Raw genomic sequence first — 21,470 nt, 5'->3', positions numbered from 1 at the left:
GAGGCCTTCCGGATGTCCGCCCACGCTCCTCACTGCCCAGGCCCCTCGCTGCCCTTTACTGCTGTAATGACTTCACGTGTATTTATCTTGCCTCCTAAAAATGAATCACAACGTAATAAAAGATCTGTGGCCACTGTAATTCTTTAAAAATCCCTCCCAATGCTAGATGCTCAAGAAATTCTTAAATAAGGAATAAAGGCGCAGAGGCTCTCGAGCAGGAGTTGGGCCCTCCCTCTCAGGCCAGGCCACACTGCCTGCGGCAGGCCTGCGCCCCTCTTCAGGGAAGCTCTGGCTGCAGCACCTCTTCCTGGCCGACTAGGATGAGTTCTTCAGGACCTTCCTTGCCGCCCCTCGTCGTCTCCACAGGCGTTCTGTTCTGCACGCCCTGTCCTCGCAGTTCCCAGAATGTCCTGTGTGCCCTTCCTGGCGGACCTGAAGTCCTGTGGAGCCCACCTGGCTGGCCCAGGGCTTCCTCCAAGACCTCAGCCAGCCAGGTGCCTCCGCCTCCGGCTCCACCCACCACCCTTTGTTCCTCGCCGCTCCCCTTACAGGCCCCGAGACCCGGCTGCCCTGCTGTCTGCCCTCCTGGCCAGGGAGCTCCTTGAGGGCAGGGCCATCTCTTTCTGGCCCTCTCCCTTGGGGACTGAGCGCCCAGCCCGGGGCGCCTGCTGATCACGCACATGATACTAATACCAAGTCGCAAAGGTCGCTCTTCGCCAAACCAGAGGGCAGGCTTCCCTTTGGTGCCCTGCCAGGCTTTCCCTTCGAACCCTATGAATTATATCGGAAATGGCCTCTGATGAGTCATATCTTAGTAGGGATTGAAACTAGAAGACGCCAAGCCCCAGGACCAGGGAGGTGGAGATGGGTGTGCAGGCCCACCCCGGCCTCCCCTGCCCGCGCCCTGGACCCGCGGCGGGCGGCCCCTCTCCCGGGTGGGCAGGTGATTTATCGCCGGGCTTCCGCGGTCTAGTGTGGAGGAGCCTGCGGCGCGGCCGATGCCGGGCGCCGGCGGAGGGGCCGCGGGGCCGCGGGCGGGCGGCCTGTGCGGCGGGGTCCGGGGCCGCGGCCTCCTGCGGGGCGGCCGGGCGGCGGGGCGGCCGGGCCGCGGCGATCCAGGCCGCCTTTTGCAGCCGCCCGCGCCGCAGCCTCCTCCCCCGGCCCCAGCCCCGCGCGGCCCGGCCACTCGCGAGCGCCGCCGCCCTGCGCTTTGTGGCGCCGGCCGCCGGGGACGCCGGCCGCGGACCTGTGGCTGCCGGCCGGCCGGCGAGGTGGGCCCGCGGCCGGGACGGGGCAGGGCGGGGCGGCCGCGCCGGGGTGGCGGGCGGACTCCGGGGCGGACTCGGCCGGAGCGGGCCTTGACCCCGGAGCCCGGGGCTCGAGGGCCAGCGGCTGGGGACGCGGCGGGCGGGGCGGCCGGGCCGGGCCGGGTCGGCGGAGGCTCCGGCCGCCGTGCTCCCTCCGGCCCTTCGTGCTCCCTCCTGGCCCTTCGTGCTCCCTCCGGCCCTTCGTGCTCCCTCCTGGCCCTTCGTGCTCCCTCCGGCCCTCCGTGTTCCCTCCGGTCGCCGTGCTCCCTCCCGGCCCTTCGTGCTCCCTCCCGGCCCTTCGTGCTCCCTCCCGGCCCACCGTGCTCCCTCCCGGCCCTTCGTGCTCCCTCCCGGCCGGCCGCCGTGCTCCCTCCGGCCCACCGTCATGCTCCCTCCAGCCGCCGTGCTCCCTCCCGAGCCAAGAGTTTCTGTGGTGGTTCTGCGGGTCGCAGACATCTCTGCTTTGCTGACATCCTGTTTTGGTTTTGGTTTTTACATCTCGTTTGTTTCTTTTTATCACAGAAGCGCTTCGTTAAGGGACTCCGGCAGTACGGCAAGAACTTCTTCAGAATTAGAAAGGAGCTGCTTCCCAATAAGGAAACAGTGAGTACAATCGGACTTTATGTAACTCGATTTCCCTCTGCTCCGGCTGCTCCTCCGCACTTGATTCGCGATCGCGTTTTCCTTTAACCCTGTGCTGGCGCAGGCTCCACCGGCCTCGGGAATTCTGCTTGCTCCACTTCCTTGACTTTTCGTTTAGCTCGTGATTTTAGGTAATTAAGTGGCATATGTTTATCACCCCGAAGAATGTGTTGTAACTGTAGAAACCGAAAGGCCTTTGGAAACTGGGAGTTAGGTGGGGGAGGGATTTTCAGAGACTTAACATCTAATTTTAAATTCAGTGGCTGGATTAGGAAATGCCACTTATCACTGGTTTTGATTTGGTAATTGGCATGTCATCAGCCTAGCCAAACGATAGAATTAGAAGGTTTTGTGGCGTGCTACATTCTGAGTTCTGTTGGGATTTTTTTCCTCTAATGTTGCTGTGTTTTGAAGAGTAGCTTTAAATCTTTAATTTTCCAGCCTTAAAAGTTTGTACTTTTCATTGGACTGACGCACATGAGTTTTTATAAATTGCTTAAGTGGTGTGGTGCTCTTAAAAGGATTCCTTTAATATTTCACAAAGCTGGGGATCCGATCTGACAGATGCCCCTGATAAACTTGGGAAGGAGGGTTTGAGGACACTCCAGAGGAAGTTGTATGTAGCGCTGGGAAGGAGTTGGTGTCATTTACCCATAACCGCCCACCCTCCTGATCGTACAGGTGGGATTCGGGGTGGTGAGGAGAGTCTTACCTTCTGGCCAGGCCAAAGAATTGGGGTTCCGGGGAGAGAGTAAGACCAAGCACTCCACGGGCCAGCGGCTTGTCGCAGGACCCAGCAACCAGAAGCCCTCCTGAGGACTAGGCAGGGTGCGGGTGGCTTCCTTGCCGCTGTTGTAGCTGCTTTATTCAGGGGTTGGTTTGCTTTTTGTTTACTGCTGGGTGCTGTTTGCTGATTTCCTCTTTCTTCATGTTGGTTCTCTTTTTAAGTGAACTGTTTTCTGGACACTTTTACTTAAGGGTCATGATGGTTTATAATCGTGGAGAAGTCCTCTGAGATTTCAGGTGCAGTCTACTATAAGTTGATAGCTTCTATTATACAATAAGAATTAAATTAAACGTTGCATATTTATTTTGCATCTAAATATGCTGAGGTAGGTCAATAAGAATGGTTTTAGAACAAACGTATATTTTTTCCAAAACGGGGCGGGGGAGTCATTAATATGAAACAGTAAATAAGTATTCTTAAAATTTTTGGGATTTCAGTGACTTAAGCTTGATATACATACTTTAAAAAATTAAGTTGCCTTAACCCAGCCAGGGGTGGTGGGCACGCTTGTAATCCCAGCATTTGTGAGGCTGAGACAGGTGGATCACGGTTTGCAGCCAGCCTCAGCTACTTAGTGAGGCCCTCTGCAACTTAGTGAGAGCCTGTTTCAAAATTAAAAGAATAAAAAACAGGGCACGGGGTGTAGCTCGGAGGTAGAATGTTCCTGGGTTCCATCCCCAGTGCCTAAAAAAAAAAGATGCCTTAACCCAAGGCAGTCTGCTTTGACAAGTGAAATAGGGAGCAGTCAGGAGATGCCCCGAGGTGTGATCACAGAGTGTGGCCTCTCAGTTCTGTCTGTCCCTTTGCTTTGCCAAAAGTCAAAGCCATGGAGAACTTTATACAGGAAGCCTCTTTTTACTTTCATGTTTTTACTTATTTATTTGCGGGTCTGGGGGTGGAGCCCAGGGGCATTTGACCTCCGAGCTACACCCCCTGCCTATTTCTTTTACTCTTTATTTTGAAACAGGGTCTCACTGAGTTGCAGAGGGCCTCACTAAGTAGCTGAGGCCGTCCTTGAACCATGGTCCTCTCGTCTCAGCCTCCGGAGTGCTGGAATTACAAACAGTTACAAACGTGCACCACCACGCCCGGCTTATCCTTCTATTTAAAAAAATAAGTTTATACCAGCACAATGAAGCATTAAATGAAAAGTCTGCTAGCTATCCTTTGAAATGCCAGTCAGTCTTTTTCTAGCTTTTATCTTTGTAGTGGAAACAGACCTGAATGACCTTTAACCTAGGGCAGGGTTTCTCATCTGTTACTCTGACCAGACCGCAGAAAGTTTATTTCTTCCTGTCTGCTCTCACACACACATCGTGGGAGCGAAGGGCCTTTCCCGTGGTGGAGTTGCGCGTGGGTGTCTCCCGGGCCTCTTCTGAGCCTTCCCCCACTCTTGTGCCCTGGCGCTCCCTTCCCCGCACCCGGCGCCCTTCCTGTTTCCAAGCCTCTCCTCAGGTACCAGATTTCCTATGACTGTCACGTGCTAGGCACTTGGTGCCCTGTTCCGTGTCTGAGTGTGTGTCTGGACATGGAACCCAGGGGCGTTCTACCTCTGAGCTACACCCCCAGCCCGATTTTACTTTTTATTTGGAAACAGGATCTCACTAAGTTGCCAAGACTGGCTGCAAACCTGCGACCCTCCTGTCTCAGCCTCCCAAGACTAGGATTAGAGGTGAGGGCCAGCGCACCAGGCTGCAGCTTCCTTTTGGTTGCATTAGAGGACTGTGGTGGTAAGGCACATCTACAGATTTCTCCCACTCGAGATGAGTGGGAGAGGCACTCGTCTTGTTTTTCCTTAGTTATTAACGTAACCAAGCTAATCATTCACAGCTCACAAGGAGGAGAGGGCAAAGGTTATTTTTCATTTTTGCTGCAGAAGATGAGAAAAATTGCAGGTAGCGGTGTTCTTGGTTCACACCTCCTTGGTCGAGGTCTGGTTATGGCCTCGTTCCTTTGTATAAGGAATCTCTCTGTTTTAGATACTTGTTACATTCACTTCTGTCCACTAAAATTATTAACTCATTTCTCTGCTCAGGTGACTTGAAATATCAGAAGGGCATTAGCATCCAAAGGATCCCTCCTGGTGGAGTTCCATTCTTGTCCTCTGTAGCAAGTACAGTGCCTGAGGAGTTCTCCCCGCCCGTCCAGACCCCAGTAGGCCTGGGGTCTCTGGCTCTGAGACTTTTCCCAAGAGGGCCTTACAGGCCCCGCCTTCACCCTCTCCTAGCACCTAAAGCTCTAGTGCCTTGGAGCGAAGGAATAGCCTGGCCTCTGCTTGGCCTTTTTTTTTTTTTTTTTCGGTACTGGGGACAGAACTCAGGGGCATTCTACCTCTGAGCTATGCCCCCAGCCCTTTTTTCTTTATTTTAAAACAGGGTCACACTGAGTTGCAGAGGGCCTCACTAAGTAGCTGGGGTAGACCTGGACCCTCCTAAATGCTGGGATTACAAGTGTGCGCCACCAGCCCAGCTTCTGCTTGGCCTTTTACTCTCTGCATCCCCAGCCCTTAGAATTGTTTTGAAATTTTAAATGAGATACTGTCTGTAAAGAATTGTTCTACACTGGGCCAGTATAAGCTAAGCAGCCTGCTGTTTATCCTCCGAGGGCCCTCTGCGCATCAGCGCGGCGCAGTCCTGGCGGGGCGAGGCGAGGAGGGCTCCGGGGGCACGGGAAGAAACAGCTTTCCTGGCTCTTTCCATCCCTGCTCTTTCTTGCGCAAGAGCTCAGTCTGGCTCTTCTCTGCGCACTGCTGCCCACTGAAGAGGGGATGGTGGCTGCGACTGCAGAGAACCAAGTGTTTGTAGAGGTTCAGTTGAGCAGGCGTGGCACGCTACCTCGTGGTACCCAGAGCAGCGGCGGCGGAATCGTTCAGTGTCGCGCTGGTGCAGACGTCCTGTGGGTTAGTCTACTCTTGCCCTTTCTCCTCCTCTCTGACCGTTTGCTTCCCTTTCATTTGCGTACAAAATGTGTAACTAGTAGGGGAAATACGGTTAGGCATCAGCCGGGCTTCTCAGGTTCACCTGGGCTGGCATACTTCCTTCTCAAGCACTGTTTGTTCTAAAGCACTTGAGTTTGGGGTGTTGAGCACATCTGTATAAATCACCGTTGGGCTTGTAAGAAGACAGTGGGTCCTGGCCTCTTGGTTTTTGTTTTGAGCACTGCTATTTTATTGTTGTGTAGACTAATTACATGGCCTTTGATGTTAATATCTGAAAAAAATAAAAGGTCTGAGAATCAAATCTTAATTACCTAGAGGGGAACCCATGTTGTGAATATTACATAGTGATGGATGATCCAAAAATATATATTGTTTAGTTTTTACCTACATTGCCATTTTCTGCAAGATCATGAGATGCCTGCTCAGGCCTGGGGACGTGTACCTTCTCTCACTCTGAGAATGTGTGCCTGGCACCTGGGTGACTGCCCCTTGACTCCTGGCCTTTGCGTCGGCTGTCCCTAGCACTGGGCCCAGGCCTAGGGGTGCTGCCCTTGTCTCTGAGACAGTGCAGGCTGGTGAGAGGACAGTCTGATTGTTCCCCCATCAGAGGGCAGAGGCATCCCAAGGGCTGATCTCTGGCAGGAGCGGGGAGGGAGGGTGTGTGCCGTGGCTCTTTCTCTTCAGTTTTATTTTTGAGCACCTAGCCCAACAGAGGTTAAGCTTATGTTATTTATAAGTCACATTTGGTAACTCATTAATATTTACCATACTTGAAATTTACTTTAACTCACTTATTTTCAAAACTAAACATTTCTTCCATATGGTTCACTTTTTAAAACTTTAGGATGAGTGCTTTGATGGGTGGGGTGCCACCCAGTCCTGCAGGGAGCTGGCCTTGCAGCCTGGAAGGGGAGCACTTAGCATGCCTGCAGCGCTTGGTATCCGTGCTCAGACCAGCCCCAGGCGCACAAGCTGGGGCTCCTGCAAGGCTGACCGAGGAAGGTGGCTGCCGCTGGGCTTTGAAGGAAGGGCTTTTTTTTTTTTTTTTTTTTTTTTTTTTTTTGGTGGTACTGGGCTTCCTGGAAGCCCTACTACCTCCGGGATACACTCCCACGGGCTACACTCCCAGACCTATTTTTTTAACATTTTTATGTGGAAACAGAGTCTCTTAAGCCAGCGAGGCTGGCTCCAAACCAGTGCGATCCTCCTGTCTCCGCCTCCCAAGCACGGGGATTACAAGCGTGCGCCACCACGCCCGGCGAAAGGGCTTATTTTTGACGGCCCGTGGATGTGAGTGAGAGGGAAAAGTCACTTTTTTCAACTGTAGAAGTATCATGGTCAAAGGCACTGAGGCAGGAAATTGCAAAACATGCCCAGCAGGGATAGGAGCGCGTGCAGAGGAGGCTGTATAAGCTGATGCAGGATCTCGGCTAAAAATGGTAGCTGGGGGGACTTTGAGGACCTGGAACACCTCCGAGGAGCGTGGCTGAGTGAGGAGGGGCCGCTGCTGGCCCGGAGAGGAGCAGCGAGAGCAGACAGGGTGAGCCGTGTGCGGGCTGGGGTGGGTCTCAGTAATAATCTAGCCTTAGGAAGACAGAAAACAGAGAGTTGAAAATCAACTTCTCAGGCTGGATGTGGCGGTGCACGCTTGTAATAGAGCATTTGGGAGGCTGAGGCAGGATCATGGTTTGAGGCCAGCCTCAGCTACTGAGTGAGCCTCTCAGCAACTTAGTGAGACCCTGTTTCCAAATAAAGTATAAAATAGGTCTGGGAGGATAGCTTCCACCCTCAGTACCAGAGGAAGGGGGAGGGAGAGAGGGAGAGAGGGAGAGGGAGGAAGAGAGAGAGAGAGAGAGAGAGAGAGAACATGAAAGCCGGGCTTGGTGGTGTACGCTTATAATCCCAGTACCTGGGAGGCTGAGACAGGAGGATCTGGGTTTGAGGACAACCTCAGCTACTTGGTGAGGCCTTTGCAACTCAGTTGAGATCCTGTTTCAAAATAAAAAATAAATAGGACAGGGTGTGTAGCTCAGAGGTAGAATGACCCTGGGTTCCATCCCCAGACCTGCAAAAAAAAGAACCAAAAAAAGAAAGAAAGAAAGAAAAAACGAACGTGAAGCCAACCTCCTTTCTCGCCATATTTCTGAGATTTAAATTCTGTTAAATATGTACATAACTGCTGGATATTAATTGTTCTTTTCTTCAGGCAAAATGTCATTTGCATAAAGCATATTTCCCCAGCACAGAATAAACACTGTTGAAAAGGGGCTTTAAGACCAAGTAATCAAGATTCTGTTAATATTAAGAGGTTAAAAATGACTCTAGCATTCAGTATGCTCTTACAGCATGAAGTTTTATTTAATTTCAGATTATAACCTTAGATAAACAGTTTTCTAGCCTCATTAATGCTTAATCTAATGTTACATAACAAAGTAAGGACTTCCTGAATAGGCAGGCGGCACTGAGACCCGGCAGCTGCGGTGGGCACCCGCAGCCCTCGGGGAGCTCCGTCTAAGCCTGCATCTCGTGTGCAGACGCTGAAGTCCTCGCTGGCTGCTCACAGCGAGGCCTCGGCCTGCATCCTGCCGTCCCCGTCCCCAGGAGCTTGTGAAGCTTCAGACTCGCAGGCCTGCCCAGGCTCTTCTGGCTTAGCCAGAACCTGCATTTTAATAAGCTCCCGAGTGATTCTTATCTACAGTAAAAAAAAATTTTTTTTGTGGTACTGGGGGTGGAACCCAGGGACTTTTCTACCTCCAGTTTATACTCCCAGTTTTATTTTATGCTTTATTTGGAAACTAAGTTGCTCACTAAGTTGCTGAGAGCCTCACTCAGTAGCTGAGGCTGGCTTTGAACCTGTGCGATCCTCCTGTCTCAGCCTCCCAAGCACTGGGATTACAAGCGTAAATCAGCCGGGCGCGGTGGCGCACGCTTGTAATCCCAGCATTCGGGAGGCTGAGACAGGAGGATCGCGGTTCGCCGACAGCCTCAACTACTTAATGAGGCCCTCTGCAACTAAAAATAGGGCAGGGGATGTAGCTCGGGGGTCGACTGCCCCTGGGTTCCATCCCCAGACCCACCAAAAAAAAAAAAAAAGTGTATGCCACCACGCCCAGCTCTACAGAAACATTTAAGGAGCGCTAGTCTTTGCAGGAATGCGGACTTCAGAATCCTAAAATTGTATGGCACGTTCATCCTTAAATAATGTCGTCAGGCATGGTGACCTGGCGGTACACCTGTGACCCCTGTACTTGGGAGGCTCAGGCCAGAGGAGCACAGGTTCGAGGCCAGCCTCAGCAATTCAGTGAGATCCTGTTTCAAAGTAGAAAATAGGGCTGGGGCGTAGCTCATGCTATCCCACTAGGTTCAGTCCTCAGTACAGAGATAGATGGACAAATTATATTACCTTAATTCATTTCATAAGCTTTAAACTTTCCCTACTGGGGCTTGATTTTTTTCAAGTTATTACACATTTTTTCAAATATAAAGAAGGTCCAGGCGCCTACCTTCCCTCTCGCAGTCATTTCCGTGTGCACCCTCCCTTCCCTCCCCACTCTGCCGTCCCCTTAGCTCCCAGCTCCGTCCCGTTCCATACAAAAGCCCCGTCCTGTTCCATACAAAAGCCTCGGCACCTCAGCACCTAGAGCCACGCGGCGTGCTGGACCCTCGCACTTCCTAACGGGAACTGTTAGGTGAGAGGATGGCGTGCTCTTGACGTGAGGCTTCCATGTTCTTGAATACGGTAGTATTTTCAGGTGTTGCTCTCTTGTATTAGCACCCCGTATGTGTGAAAAGACAGGTAGGTGCTTTGAGGGGCTGGCGAGGTGGGCAGAAGAGAGGCGTCCGTGGTGCCACGTGCCCCTCCACGGCGTGCCCTGCACAGCTAGGAGCCTCGGAGCTTTCCGCCCGAGGAGGAAGCGGTTGCCAGGAGCAGTAGGCGCTGCATCTTGGCGTCACGTGCTGTGGTCTTACAGCCATTCCAGGGCGGAGGTTCGTTCCCATTGAGATGGAGCACAGGCTCGACTGTTAATTCTGGTCTCTTACACTGTATGGATGTTTCTACTGGGCAGTGGTCCAGTCTTAACTAAGGTCATTTAAGAGCCTGGCTGGTCCCCTTGTGAAGTGAAGCAGTTAAGTAATTTACATGTCAGAAACTTGATTGCTAGTGTTGGAAAGAAAAGGAGGTTTTTTTCTTTTTCTTTTCCTTTTTTTCTTTTCTTTTCTTTTTTTTTTTTTTTTTTGGTAGTACTGGGGATGGAACCCAGGGGTATTCTACCTCCGAGCTACACCCCCAGTCCTATTTTTTATTCTTTATTTTGCAACAGAGTCTCACTAAGTTGCAAAGGGCCTCTCTGAGTAGCTGAGATTGTCCTCGAATTGGGGTCCTCCTGTCTCAGCCTCCCGAATGCTGGGATGACAAGCGTGCCCACCACGCCCGGCTGTGATATGACTTTCTAAACCAAGGGCCGAGAGTGTTGGGTGTTTGCTGCTGTCGGGCTCCGTGTCTTGGGCGGGCTCGGCCTTACCCTGAGGTGAGAGTTGGAGCTGGGCTTGAGGAAGCTCCCAGTCAGGGAAGCCTTGGAAGCTCTAGTGTGGGGGGTGGAGGCCGCCTGCAGGGCGGCTGTGATTTGCTGCCGGGCTTCCTACCTGCATCTTGGTTACCTGGGTGACTTTTAGACAGAGACATTGATGACTGTTAAGCCTAAATAGGCCCCAGCCTTTTTATTAGCTAGTAAAACAAATGGGCGGTTGGGATGGGGCGGTGGTGAGACAGATTAGGGCAGCCTGATTATAGTCGTGGCATTACCCACTGAGAGTTTACATTTTACATCCGAACTTTTCTAGTCTTAAGATCTGTGAACCTATCCCATTTTTGAAAAATTAGTTTGTTGATATTTGATAAATACATTTAATCCCTTAGAAAACTTAACATTAAAAATGTATTTTTATTATTATTATTTTTTTTTTTTTTTGGTGGTACTGGGGGTAGAACCCAGAGGTTTTCTACCTCCAGGCTATACTCCCAGACCTATTTTATATTTTATTTGGAAACGGTCTCACTAAGTTGCTGAGAGCCTCACTAAGTAGCTGAGGCTGGCTTCGAACCTGTGTGATCCTCCTGTCTCAGCCTCCCAAGCGCAGGGATTACAAGCGTGCGCCACCACGCCCGGCTTAAAAATGTATTTAAACCAGATTTGGCAGCACACACCTATAATCCCAGTATTTCGGAGGCTGAGATATATATAGGAGGATTGTAGGCTTGAGGCCATCCTCACCAACTTTAGCAAGGTTCTCAGCGACCTAGTGGGGCCCTGTTTCCAAGTAAAAAACAAAATAGGGCTGGGAATGTAGTTTAGGGGTAGAGTGTCCCTGAATTCAATCCCCAGTACCACAGAAAAGAAAAAAGTGTATCTGAAGCCAGGTGAGGAGGCACATACCTGCAATTTCAATATTTGAGAGGCTGAGATATGAGGATCACAGGTTCTAGGCCAGCCCGCTAACTTAATGAGATCTTGTTTCAAAATAAAAAATAGGGCTGAGCATGGTGACGCACGCTTGTAATCTCTGTGCTTGAGAGCCAGAGACAGGAGGATCGCGCAAGTTTGAAGCCAGCCTGGTCGGCTTAAGAGACGCTGTTTTGAAATAAAAAAATATATAAAAATAGGTCTGGGAGTGTAGCCCAGAGATAGAAGGGTTTCCAGGAACCCCAGTACCACCATAGATAGATAGGTAGATAGATAAATGATTGATAGATAGCCGGGCATAGCATGTTTGTAATCCCAGAGCTTGGGATGCTGAGACATGAAGATCACATAGGTTCGAAGCCAGCCTCGGCTACTTAGGCTCTCAGCAATTTATTGAGACCCTGTTTCAAAGTAAAGAATAAAAATAGGGCTAGTGGTGTGGCTCAGAGGTAGAATGCTCCTGGGTTCCATCCCCAGTACTTAAAGGGGGGGGGGGTTGGGGTGTAGTTCAGTAGTAGAATACCCTTGAGTTCAATTCCTAGTACCACAAAAAAGTATCTGAAATTATAATCCTTGAATAATGGATTCTAGAATTTTAGTTTTTTCAGAAGTTAGGCCCTTGTAGTAGTACTTGGGAAAATGGAATCAAAATTAATTATATTGTTCCAAGAAGTAAAGTAAAACATTTGCTTCAGTCTGTAGCTGCTCACCAGTTAGAAGTGACATCCCTTCTCCCCAAATTTTATGTTTTATGTCATTTGAAAGGCACTAATTATGTTAGATGAACAGGAAATGCCAAGTACGAGGGAAATGTCCTGAGCTGAGCTTTCTCCTGAGCCGCTCAGCCTTCCTTCTCGGTGCGGGGACGGAGCCCGGGGCCTCGTGAGCGCCAGGCCAGTGCTCTGCCGCCGAGCGACCTCCCCGCCTGGGAAGTGTCCTCGCTCGTTTAGGTCTCGTAGCGGTCCTCGTCGTTTCCTCTCACGGGAGCTTTGGACCTCCCTGTCCAGGTGTCTTGGACGTGCCTTCCGAGCCCTCCCCCCGGTGTGGTGATGGTGTCTTGGACGTGCCTTCTGAGCCCTCCCCCCGGTGTGGTGATGGTGTCTTGGATGTGCCCTCTGAGCCCTCCCCCCGGTGTGGTGATGGTGTCTTGGACGTGCCCTCTGAGCCCTCCCCCCGTGGTGGTGATGGTGTCTTGGACGTGCCCTCTGAGCCCTCCCCCCGTGGTGGTGATGGTGTCTTGGACGTGCCCTCTGAGCCCTCCCCCCGTGGTGGTGATGGTGTCTTGGACGTGCCTTCCGAGCCCTCCCACCGGTGGTGATTTCCAGGATTCAGCCGTGAGGGCCTCTGCGCATCACAGCTGCAGCGTTGCAGTGCGGGGCGGTGGCGGCCCAAGGCCTCGCTGTGCCACGGGCTCACGCACAGTGGAGGGGGAGCTGGCTCTGAGCCCCTCGGCCCCTTCGCCCAAAGAGGCTGTGCTGGGGCAGTCCCCGCGGGCCGTCTACTCTCATGTTTTGTTTTGTCCTTTAAAAGTAATGTTTATTTTAGTCTTTGACTTTGGACTCTACCTGCACTCTTTCGTGTATTTCTGGTCCACACACACATGCACTTGTGTGGCGCTAAGGCCTCTGGGCCAGAGCCTCGTTTTCATAGCTCTCTGTCCCTGGTAGTGGCTTGTAATAGGCTCTGACTTAATACTTGTTAAAAATGTTACCACGTGTGAATAATGGGCTGGAATTAACGTGGACCATAGAGATGTAATCATCGGTCCTGAGGATGAAAGCCAGCCCCTGGGTGTCTGAGGGAAGTCCTGGCCCCCTCGCTCGCCACATCGGCTTGCATGTCACGCTGCTGCTCTGAAGACCAGCTGAAGCCTGAGAACCCCAGGCCTTCGGCTTTGTGTACCAGGCGGAATCCATGTTAATAATGCGAGTGTCCCCAGACAGTAAGCCTAGGACTCAGGGCTCCCTCTGCCGCGCTAGGCCTTCCTGTCACATTTGTTGTGGGCAGTAAATCAATTCTACTTTTGGCACAGCGGTTTTGTGTTCTAGATTATTTATAAGATTGAAACCTACTGGGTTTTTTTTTTTTTCCCCCTCGGCAGGTGTTTTTTTGTTTTTTGTTTTTTGTTTGCGGTACTGGGGGAGGAACCCAGGGACATGCTACCTCCGAGCTACACCCCCAGCCCAAGTTTTTATTCTTTATTTTGGAAGACAGTCTTACTGAGTTGTAGAGGGCCTCACTAAGTAGCTGAGGCTGTTCGTGAACTGCGATCCTCCTGTCTCAGTCTCCCAAGTACTGGGATTATAAGCATGCGCCATCATGCCTGGCTCTCAGCAGGTTTATTGAACCAATCAAGAATAGAATACTGTTGAGCCGGACGTGGAGGTGCAGCTTGTCATCCCAGGACTCGGGAGGCGGAGACAGAAGGATCACGGTTCCCGGACAGCCTTAGCTAGCGAGGCCTTCTGCAACTTAGACACTGTTTCAAAGTAAGAATAAAAAACAGGGCTGGGGGTGCAGCTCAGAGGTAGAATGCCCCTGGGTTCCATCTCCAGACCTGCAAAAATAAAATAAAACCCTGTCTTTGGTGGTAGAGTGAGCTGGTTGCAGCTGCAGCCTCACTTCACAAGCGGCACTGAGGTGTGAATGTGGGCTGCACACGTGTGTGTGCTAGTGAGGAGAGCCAGGCAGCGTGCGGGGCCTCTGCGGCCCTGTAAGCTTCCTCTGACTGCTGACGGGTTTCCTTCCAGTCTGTGAGTGAGTCACCGTCATGTGCCGTTTCGTTGTCCTGGGAGCGGCCTGGAGCGTGTGCCCTGCGTCCTGTTGCGGCAGCCGAGAGGACCGCTCAGGTGTCAGATACCGTGAGGTGTCTTCAGCCATGCTTCGATTTGTGCTGCCGCCATCTCTGCTCCCATGTGCAGAAGTTGGAGTTGTTTTGTTGTTGTTTTCTAGGTGGGGGCCGAAGTTTGGTTGTTGTTGTTTTTTAGGTGGGGGCCGAAGTTGGAGTTTTTGAGTTCGACAAGAAGCAGTGACTTTAACATGATCGCTCTCGAGGGCTGGCACGGCGTGCTCGGGCCTCGGGGTGCGGGATCACTGGCCTAAGCGCAGCCCTCCTAAGAGCGGAGCGCAGCGCCCCTTCACAGAAGTGCCCTGTTGTGGCCTTGTGCCATGAGGTACACTGAACCGCGGAGGGTGCCAGCCGCCACTGAGTATCAAGTGGGGCGCTTCACAAGAAGAAATCCTAAGCTGGGCATGGGGGCGCACGCCTGTCATCCCAGCATCTGGGAGGCTGAGACAGGAAGATTGCGCAGCTTTGAAGCCTCAGCTACTTAGTGAGGCTCTTTGCAACTCAGTGAGACCCTATTTTAAAGTAAAAACTAAAACTAGGGCTGGGATGTAGCTCAGAGGTAGAATGCGCCTGGGTTCCATCCCCAGTACCGCAAAACAAACAAACAAACACACACACACCTCAAAGGGGTGAGCTGAGTGGCTGCGACTCCAAAGTGAAGCCAAGAGCTAGTGCAGGGAGTGCAGACAGCAGGCGCCCTGAGGGTGGCTAAAAACAAGCTCGCAGCAACCTGACCGTACTGCTCAAAACAAAAGTTAGAGTGGGATCGGGCAGGTTCGAAGCCAGCCTCACTGGCTTAAGAGACCCTGTTTCCAAATTAAATATAAAATAGGTCTGGGAGTGTAGCCCAGAGGTAGGAGGGTTCCACTCCCAGTACCACCTCCCAAAAAAAAAAAGTGTCGGGTGTAGCTCAGAAGTAGAACGCCCCTGCGCTCAGTCCCGACAACCTCCCTTCTCTATGTGCGCACTGTGTGCAGTATTTATATGTATGTAGTACTCGTGCTTTTTCATTTTTATTTATTTAATTTTTTTTGTGGGTCCGGGGAACCCAGCGGCATTCAACCTCCAAGCTATACCCCCTGCCCTATTTTTTATTCATTATTTTGAAACAGGGTCTCACTAAGTTGCCAAGGGCCTCACTAAGTAGCTGAGGCTGTCTGCGAACTGTGATCCTCCTGTCTCAGCATCTCAAATGCTGGGATTACAAGCGTGTGCCACTATGCTCAGCTTATTTTTATTTTATTTATTTGTACTTCGGCTTGAATCAAGGGCATTCTCCCTCTGAGCTGCACCTCCAGCTCTTTTAATTTTATTTATTTATTTATTTATTTATTTATTTATTTATTTATTTATTTTGGTGGTACTAGGTTCCTGGAAGCCATTCTACCCTCGGGCTACACTCCCAGACCTATTTTTATACTTTTTATTTGGAAACAGGGTCTCTTAACGCCAGCGCGGCTGGCTTCGAACCTGCGCGATCCTCCTGTCTCCGCCTCCCAAGCGCGGGGTTACAAGCGTGCGCCACCACGCCCGGCATCTTTTTATTTTGAAACGGGGTCTGGCTGAGTTGGGAGGGTTCTGCCAAGCTGCCGAGGCTGGCCTGGAAGCCTGATCATCCTGTGTCGGCCTCTCCAGTCAAGGTTACATGGCCGCCACCGCTGACTGATAGAACGTTTCTTTATGTAGTCCTTTTGCGTTTGTAGTAAGATGTGTCATTTACAAAAGGAGATGTGTGCCCCTTGGTCTGGTGCCCCTTGGTCTGGTGTATTTTTCTTTGCCCCAAATTAGAGTGTCCTTTTTTTATATGTTCTCATTACAGTTTCCCCAAATTCTAAGTGTATTTGGTCTGTCTGTAATAATTATATTTGTTATAAAGTTTTTTCTAGAAATCAGTGAATTGGGATGTTTTCAGTAGTTTGTTCTTAGACTGGTCAGTCAGCGGACATTTCCCGGGCTGATTATTACGGGGCGCGGTGAGAAGAGAAAGCCGTGCTTCTGTCCCTTGGAGCTCCTGCTGCTTCACTGCCCAGGGTAAGTTAGAGGGCGCCAAGCACTGCACGGTCTGCAGACATCCGTGGTGCTGGGAGGCCGAGCAGCCTAGGACCAGGTGTCCGGACCCGTGTGCACTGAAGATGTGGGCTTTGCGCTTGAAGCTTTGTGAAGGATGAATGTTTTATTTTATTTTTTGGTATTGGAAATTGAACCCAGGGGCATTTCACCACTGAGCTACACCCCCAGCCCTGTGTATTTATTTATTATCATTTGAAACACGATCTCACTAAGTTACTGGGGTTGGACTAAAACTGGTGATCTTCCTGTCTCAGCCTCCAAGTACTAAGGTTAAAAGCATGTGCCACCACACCTGCTGGGCAGTAGGGTGATTGATTGATTGATTGATTGATTGTGGTGTGGTGCTGGGGATGGAACCCAGGGACATTCTACCTTCAAGCTACACACCCTTTTTATTTTGAAACAGGGTCTCAGTAAGTTGTAGAGGGCCTCACTAAGTAGCTGAGGCTGGCCTCAAACCGCCTCCTGTCTCAGCCTCCCAAATGCTGGGATTACACACATGCACCACCATGCCCTCTTGTCTCAGCCTCCCAAGTACTGGGATTACAAGTGTATGCCACCACGCCCAGCTAGGGTTTTTTTAGGGTTAGTGTTTCTGTGCCATGCCCTGGGAGCACGGAGAGCTGTTGTGGTAAACTGGCTCCGGGCTCCTGGGTGGAGTGGAGGAGTCGGCACAGCCCTGGCCTAGGCTGCTCCAGGCTTCTACAGACCTGCGACACGCAGCGCCCATTTAGGGGAGTTCCTTTGGACTTTATCGCTTGGCCGTCTGTAAAACCTCACCTCCAGCCAGGCGTGGTGGGCACGCTTGTAATCCCAGCGCTTGGGAGGCTGAGACAGCAGGAGTGCACAGGTTTGAAGTCAGCCTCATACTTAGTGAGGCTCTCAGTAACTTAGTGAGACCCTGTTCCCAAATAAAGTATAAAATAGGTCTGGGAGTATAGCCCGGAGGTAGAAAAGCCCCTGGGTCCCACCCCCAGTACAAAAAAAAAAAAAAAAAAAAAAAACCTCGCCTCTACAGAGAGGAGACAGTAGAGACAGCCCAGGCCTTCCGCGGGCTGCCACCTGTGGTGTCACCGCACACTCGGAGGTGACCTGAGTCACAGAGAGGTTTCATTTGTTCTGCTGAGTTGTGCACACCTTGAGTTTAACATTTGTAACCCAGCTCTCACTTCCCACATGAAAGTGATAATGTCGTTAGGATGTAGTGAAGCTGTTACCTGACGCATGGTGCAGTGAAGCTGTTACCTGACGCATGGTGCAGTGAGGCTGTTACCTGACGCATGGTGCGGTGAGGCTGTTACCTGACGCATGGTGCGGTGAAGCTGTTACCTGACGCATGGTGCAGTGAAGCTGTTACCTGACGCGTGGTGCGGAGCCGGCCACTGTTTGGGCTGTGTTGATACCCAGAGTGGACCTGAGCAGTTTAGTGTGTGGTGCCCAGTCCGCGTCATCTCGCCTGAAGTAGTGTGCCCGAGCCGTCTGTGCTGGTCACCTGCGGTGGCTCCTGATCCCACCCTTCGTGTTCTGAGACACTACGGGCGAGTGGAGCTACCCTGAGGTCCTGTTTGCTGCTGCTGCTGCTGCTGCTGCTGCTGCTGCTGCAAATCAGATGTTGAGAGCAAAGCCTCAGTGCCCGAGATCTCCTCCTCAGAAACAAACCAGCCTCTGGAAAGGGGCTGCTCACAGACAGCCTGGGAGCCCTGGACTTTGAGCGCGTCGCTCCGCGTTTTCCACACGCGTTTTCAGCCTTGCCTGCCCTCGTCGTCCCTCCTCCCCGACGTGCTGTTTGCAGAGAACTCCTGACAGAGGCGGCCAGCCCCGCTCTGCCCGGCCTCACCAGGTGCTATCCAAGCAGATCCAGCCTGCTGGGCAGCCCTGTTTCCTGCTGCGTAGCCAGAGAGCGGAGTCAGAAATACAAGAGTCACAAATCCTTAGGTAGCTGCCCGCTTCCTCTGCTCCAGGACAGCCCAGATTCCCCGGGGGCCACCTGTGTGCGTGGCACAAGAACAGGGAGAATTCTTCTTTGCTCTGGGAAAATGATTTCAGTTCTGCGGCCAGGAATAAATGTCGTTGTTCTCCTGCCTCAGGTCCCAGCGTCAAAATGGCAAGACGTGGCCACCTGCAGACAGCACTTCTTGTTCGCTTACCTTTGTTTTCTTCCCCTCCCCCAGCCCCGCCCCCCCCTCACAACAGGGTCACTTTTTATTGCGCACATAACCTTTAAGTCAAAGAGGAAGTATATTGCTTATAACAAAATAAATCTCCTTTCTGCTTTTATTTTGAAAGTCCTCCCTGTTGTTTAATGTGGAGGATATTCGTGCCGAAAGCCTGTTCCAAGTAGGCATTTGTGCATCCCAGAGGAACTTCTGATTTATTTCCTTCACTCTGCCTGCCTTTCTCTGTGGTTCAGAAACCTTTAAAGGTCTGTGAAGCCTGAAGACTTCAGTGCCCGTCGTCCAGGAACCCCTCCCACTATATAAAAGGCCTGCTGGTCTCCACACGCTGCGGTTTTGGCTCCCTGAAAAGCTGACCTCTCACAAATTTTGGTTGTACAGCAGGGCATCCTGGGCTGAGGCCTTGATAATGCTTTTGTGAAATATTTTTTTCCCCCTCCTCTCCCTCTCTTTGAAAAGTTGTAATGAGAATTCCGGGCTCTTGGCCAGCCTGTAGGATATGATACAGTAGAAATGTTTCTGGTGCCCTTTGTTACTGCTCGGCTTTGATTAGGTTTGTTTCCCGTCAGCCTAATTTCTCTTCCCCCTCCCTCCCTGCATGGCCACAGGGTTGACTTAGCAAGGTCAAGCGTTTTGTTGTGCAAGCTGCCGCAGCCTGGTGGAGTCACTGCCAGGCCTCGTGGCGAAGGGCCGCCCGGAGACGTTCGCTGGTGTCTCTTCCCTGCAGGCCGGGCCGTGCAAGCGCTGGGTTCCCTGCTTCGGCCTGGTGTGGGAGCGCAGACCTCCATTCCCGGCCCACCAGTGGAGGGAGGGGCCTCAGCACAGTGGCTGTCCTTTGATCTTCCTGTGCTCTCCATTTCAAAAGAAAGATGTGGTTGCAGCTTTAAATTTTTTTAATACTGCTTTGACCTCGTATTTATAGTTCTTTTCATCCTTGCAGTTGAGAACACTTTATAGACATCTTCCCGTCCTCGCAGCGCGCCCAGGGTGTGGGCATCGTCGTGCCACAGGTGAAGAGGTGCAGCGAGGCAGAAGGGGCCTGTGCGGGCCTGTCGGTCAGGGCGGGGAGGGGCTCGGCTCCCACTGGAGGCCTGTGGGAGAGCTGGGGCTTGAGCAGCGCTTGCTTGTCCCGGAAGGAAGGTGAGGTTTTCTTATGGCAGGAATCTTTATTCACAGCGGGATCCTTGGGCCAAAGATGGTTCTGAGGTATTAGCATGTGTGACCCCTTTGTGTCCTGGGGCTGCCAGGATGCCCGCTCTCCGGCCAGCAGAGAGCTCTGGCGGGAACTTGCGTTTGATCTGCTCGCCCTTTCTCATGAGAAAAGGTCCTGCAGTGGGTCCTGGGAACCTGCCCCTGCTGGGTCACACGGAGAGACCTTTCTGTAATGACCAGCGCAGCGTCACCGTTTCTAGAGACTGGCCAGAGAGCCTTGCCGAAGTGCTTTCTCCTGGAGCTGCAGAGCACTTTCTAGCCATCACCCTCAGGGCATGAGCTGCCCTGGCTTCTGACCTAAGGGTTTGTGTGTGTGAGGGAGGCGCTGGATTGGACCCGGGAGCATTCTACCTCTGAACCGCAGCCCTTGCTTTCCTTTTCTCTTCTTGAACCAGTCTTTCCAGGTCCTGAGAGTCTCACTAAGCTGCTGAGGCTGGCCTCAAACCTGCAACCCCGTCTCAGCCTCCCAGGGATTGGGATTAGAGGCATGCGCCTCCACACCCTACTTGACTCAGCAGAAGCCATTTTGAGGCCTGTGTCTTGGGGTTAAAAGCTGTGGAGGTGGGGCCTGTAGAACACCTCTGCAGGTTCTCTTCACCCCACTCCTGTAGACTGCAGTGCTGCCTGGGCTGAACATTTCATCTAAGATTACGTATGTAAGCAGTAGCTCTTAGGGGTTTAGAGTCCGTTTGGACTAAGTAGACTAGAAATCCCAAACAATTCTCACGATTCCCAGCGGTTCCCTGTCGCAGAGATATCCACAGACATACAAACATCACTGTATGTGTAATGCTGTAATTCCAAAAAGTTTGAGTATCCTGCACCTGCCTCTTTATTCCTGTACTTGGAGGCTGGGACAGGAGGATCGCAGGCATGAGGCCAGTGCACAGTAACTTAGCGAGACCCTCTTTCCAAATGAAAAAGGACTGTGGTCCATGTGGCTCAGCAATGGAATGCCCTTGGGTTTAAGCCCCAGGTACGTACCACAAAGGAAAAAGAAACGTGTGGTTATTCTTTAAACAATTCTACTTTTAAACCATTTAATTCCTGTTGTGACCCGGGCGGGTGCACACGCTCGTAATCCCAGCGTTTGAGAGGCTGAGCAGGAGGATCACGGTTTGCAGCCAGCCTCAGCTACTGGGTGAAGCCCTCTGCAACTCAATGAGACCCTATATCAAAATAAAGAATAAAAAAATAGGGCTGAGGGTGTCGCTCAGAGGTAGAAAGCCCCTGGGTTCCATCCCAGTACCAAAAAAAAAAAAAAAAAAAATCCTGTGATGTCCTTTAACTCGGCTTCCCTAAGTGTTCAAACTTTTTGCCACATTATATAACTCTCCTTGTGTGTGCATTGGGGGCTCCCTCGCACCATTTGGGGGTAAGCTGACACTTCAGGATGCACAGTTTTTGTTTTTGGTGAAAATTATACTATGGCCCCTCACTCAGTAGCCCACCATTGCAGAGGCGGAGACCGGAGGATCGCGGTTCCCCGACAGCCTCAGCTACCAAGCGAGGCCCTTCGCAACTCAGTGAGGCCCTGTTTCAAAAAAATAAAAAGACCGAAGAATAGGACTGGGAATATAGCTTGGAGGTAGAATGCCCCTCTGGGTTTCATCCCCAGTACCACCCAAACAAACAAACAAAAACCCTCTCAGCATTCTGTTTTTTGGGTGTTTTTTTGCAGGTCTGGGGATGGAACCCAGGGGCATTCGACCTCCGAGCTACACCCCCTGCCCTATTTTTATTCTTTATTTTGACACCAGGTCTCACTGAGTTGCACAGGGCCTCACTAAGTAGCTGAGGCTGTCCGCGAACTGCCATCCTCTGGTCTCAGCCTCCCGAATGCTGGGATTACAAGCGTGCACCACCACGCCTGGTTTCCTCTTGGCATTCTGAAGTACAGCTTTTGTAGGTATTAGAGAAAGCAGAGGGGTGTGTTTTGTGTTTTTAGTAAATTTCCCCCCCTGGAAAACATAGGAAGTACATAGCAGAAAATTAAAAGCCCTGGACTTCCACACCAAGACACACCAAGA

General features: G+C 51.6%; 1 protein-coding gene across 1 annotated transcript in view; it reads left to right on the top strand.

Annotated features, from left to right (window-relative positions):
* The window catches only part of RERE (arginine-glutamic acid dipeptide repeats), a gene marked incomplete at both ends in the record, with an annotated part of 256,264 nt that overhangs the window by 198,085 nt on the left and 36,709 nt on the right, over positions 1-21,470 (top strand). Inside the window, one exon of the mRNA XM_080691726.1 lies at positions 1,830-1,910. Within this exon, the coding sequence (XP_080547852.1) occupies positions 1,830-1,910 (81 nt within the window). The remainder of the gene's footprint in view (positions 1-1,829; positions 1,911-21,470) is intronic.

This window comes from Muscardinus avellanarius, assembly GCF_963383645.1.
Source record: "Muscardinus avellanarius genome assembly, chromosome: 3".
NCBI classification, from domain to species: Eukaryota; Metazoa; Chordata; class Mammalia; order Rodentia; family Gliridae; genus Muscardinus; species Muscardinus avellanarius.
The sequence above is the reverse complement of the archived record's forward strand: the minus strand, read 5'-3'. Positions and strand labels throughout refer to the sequence as shown.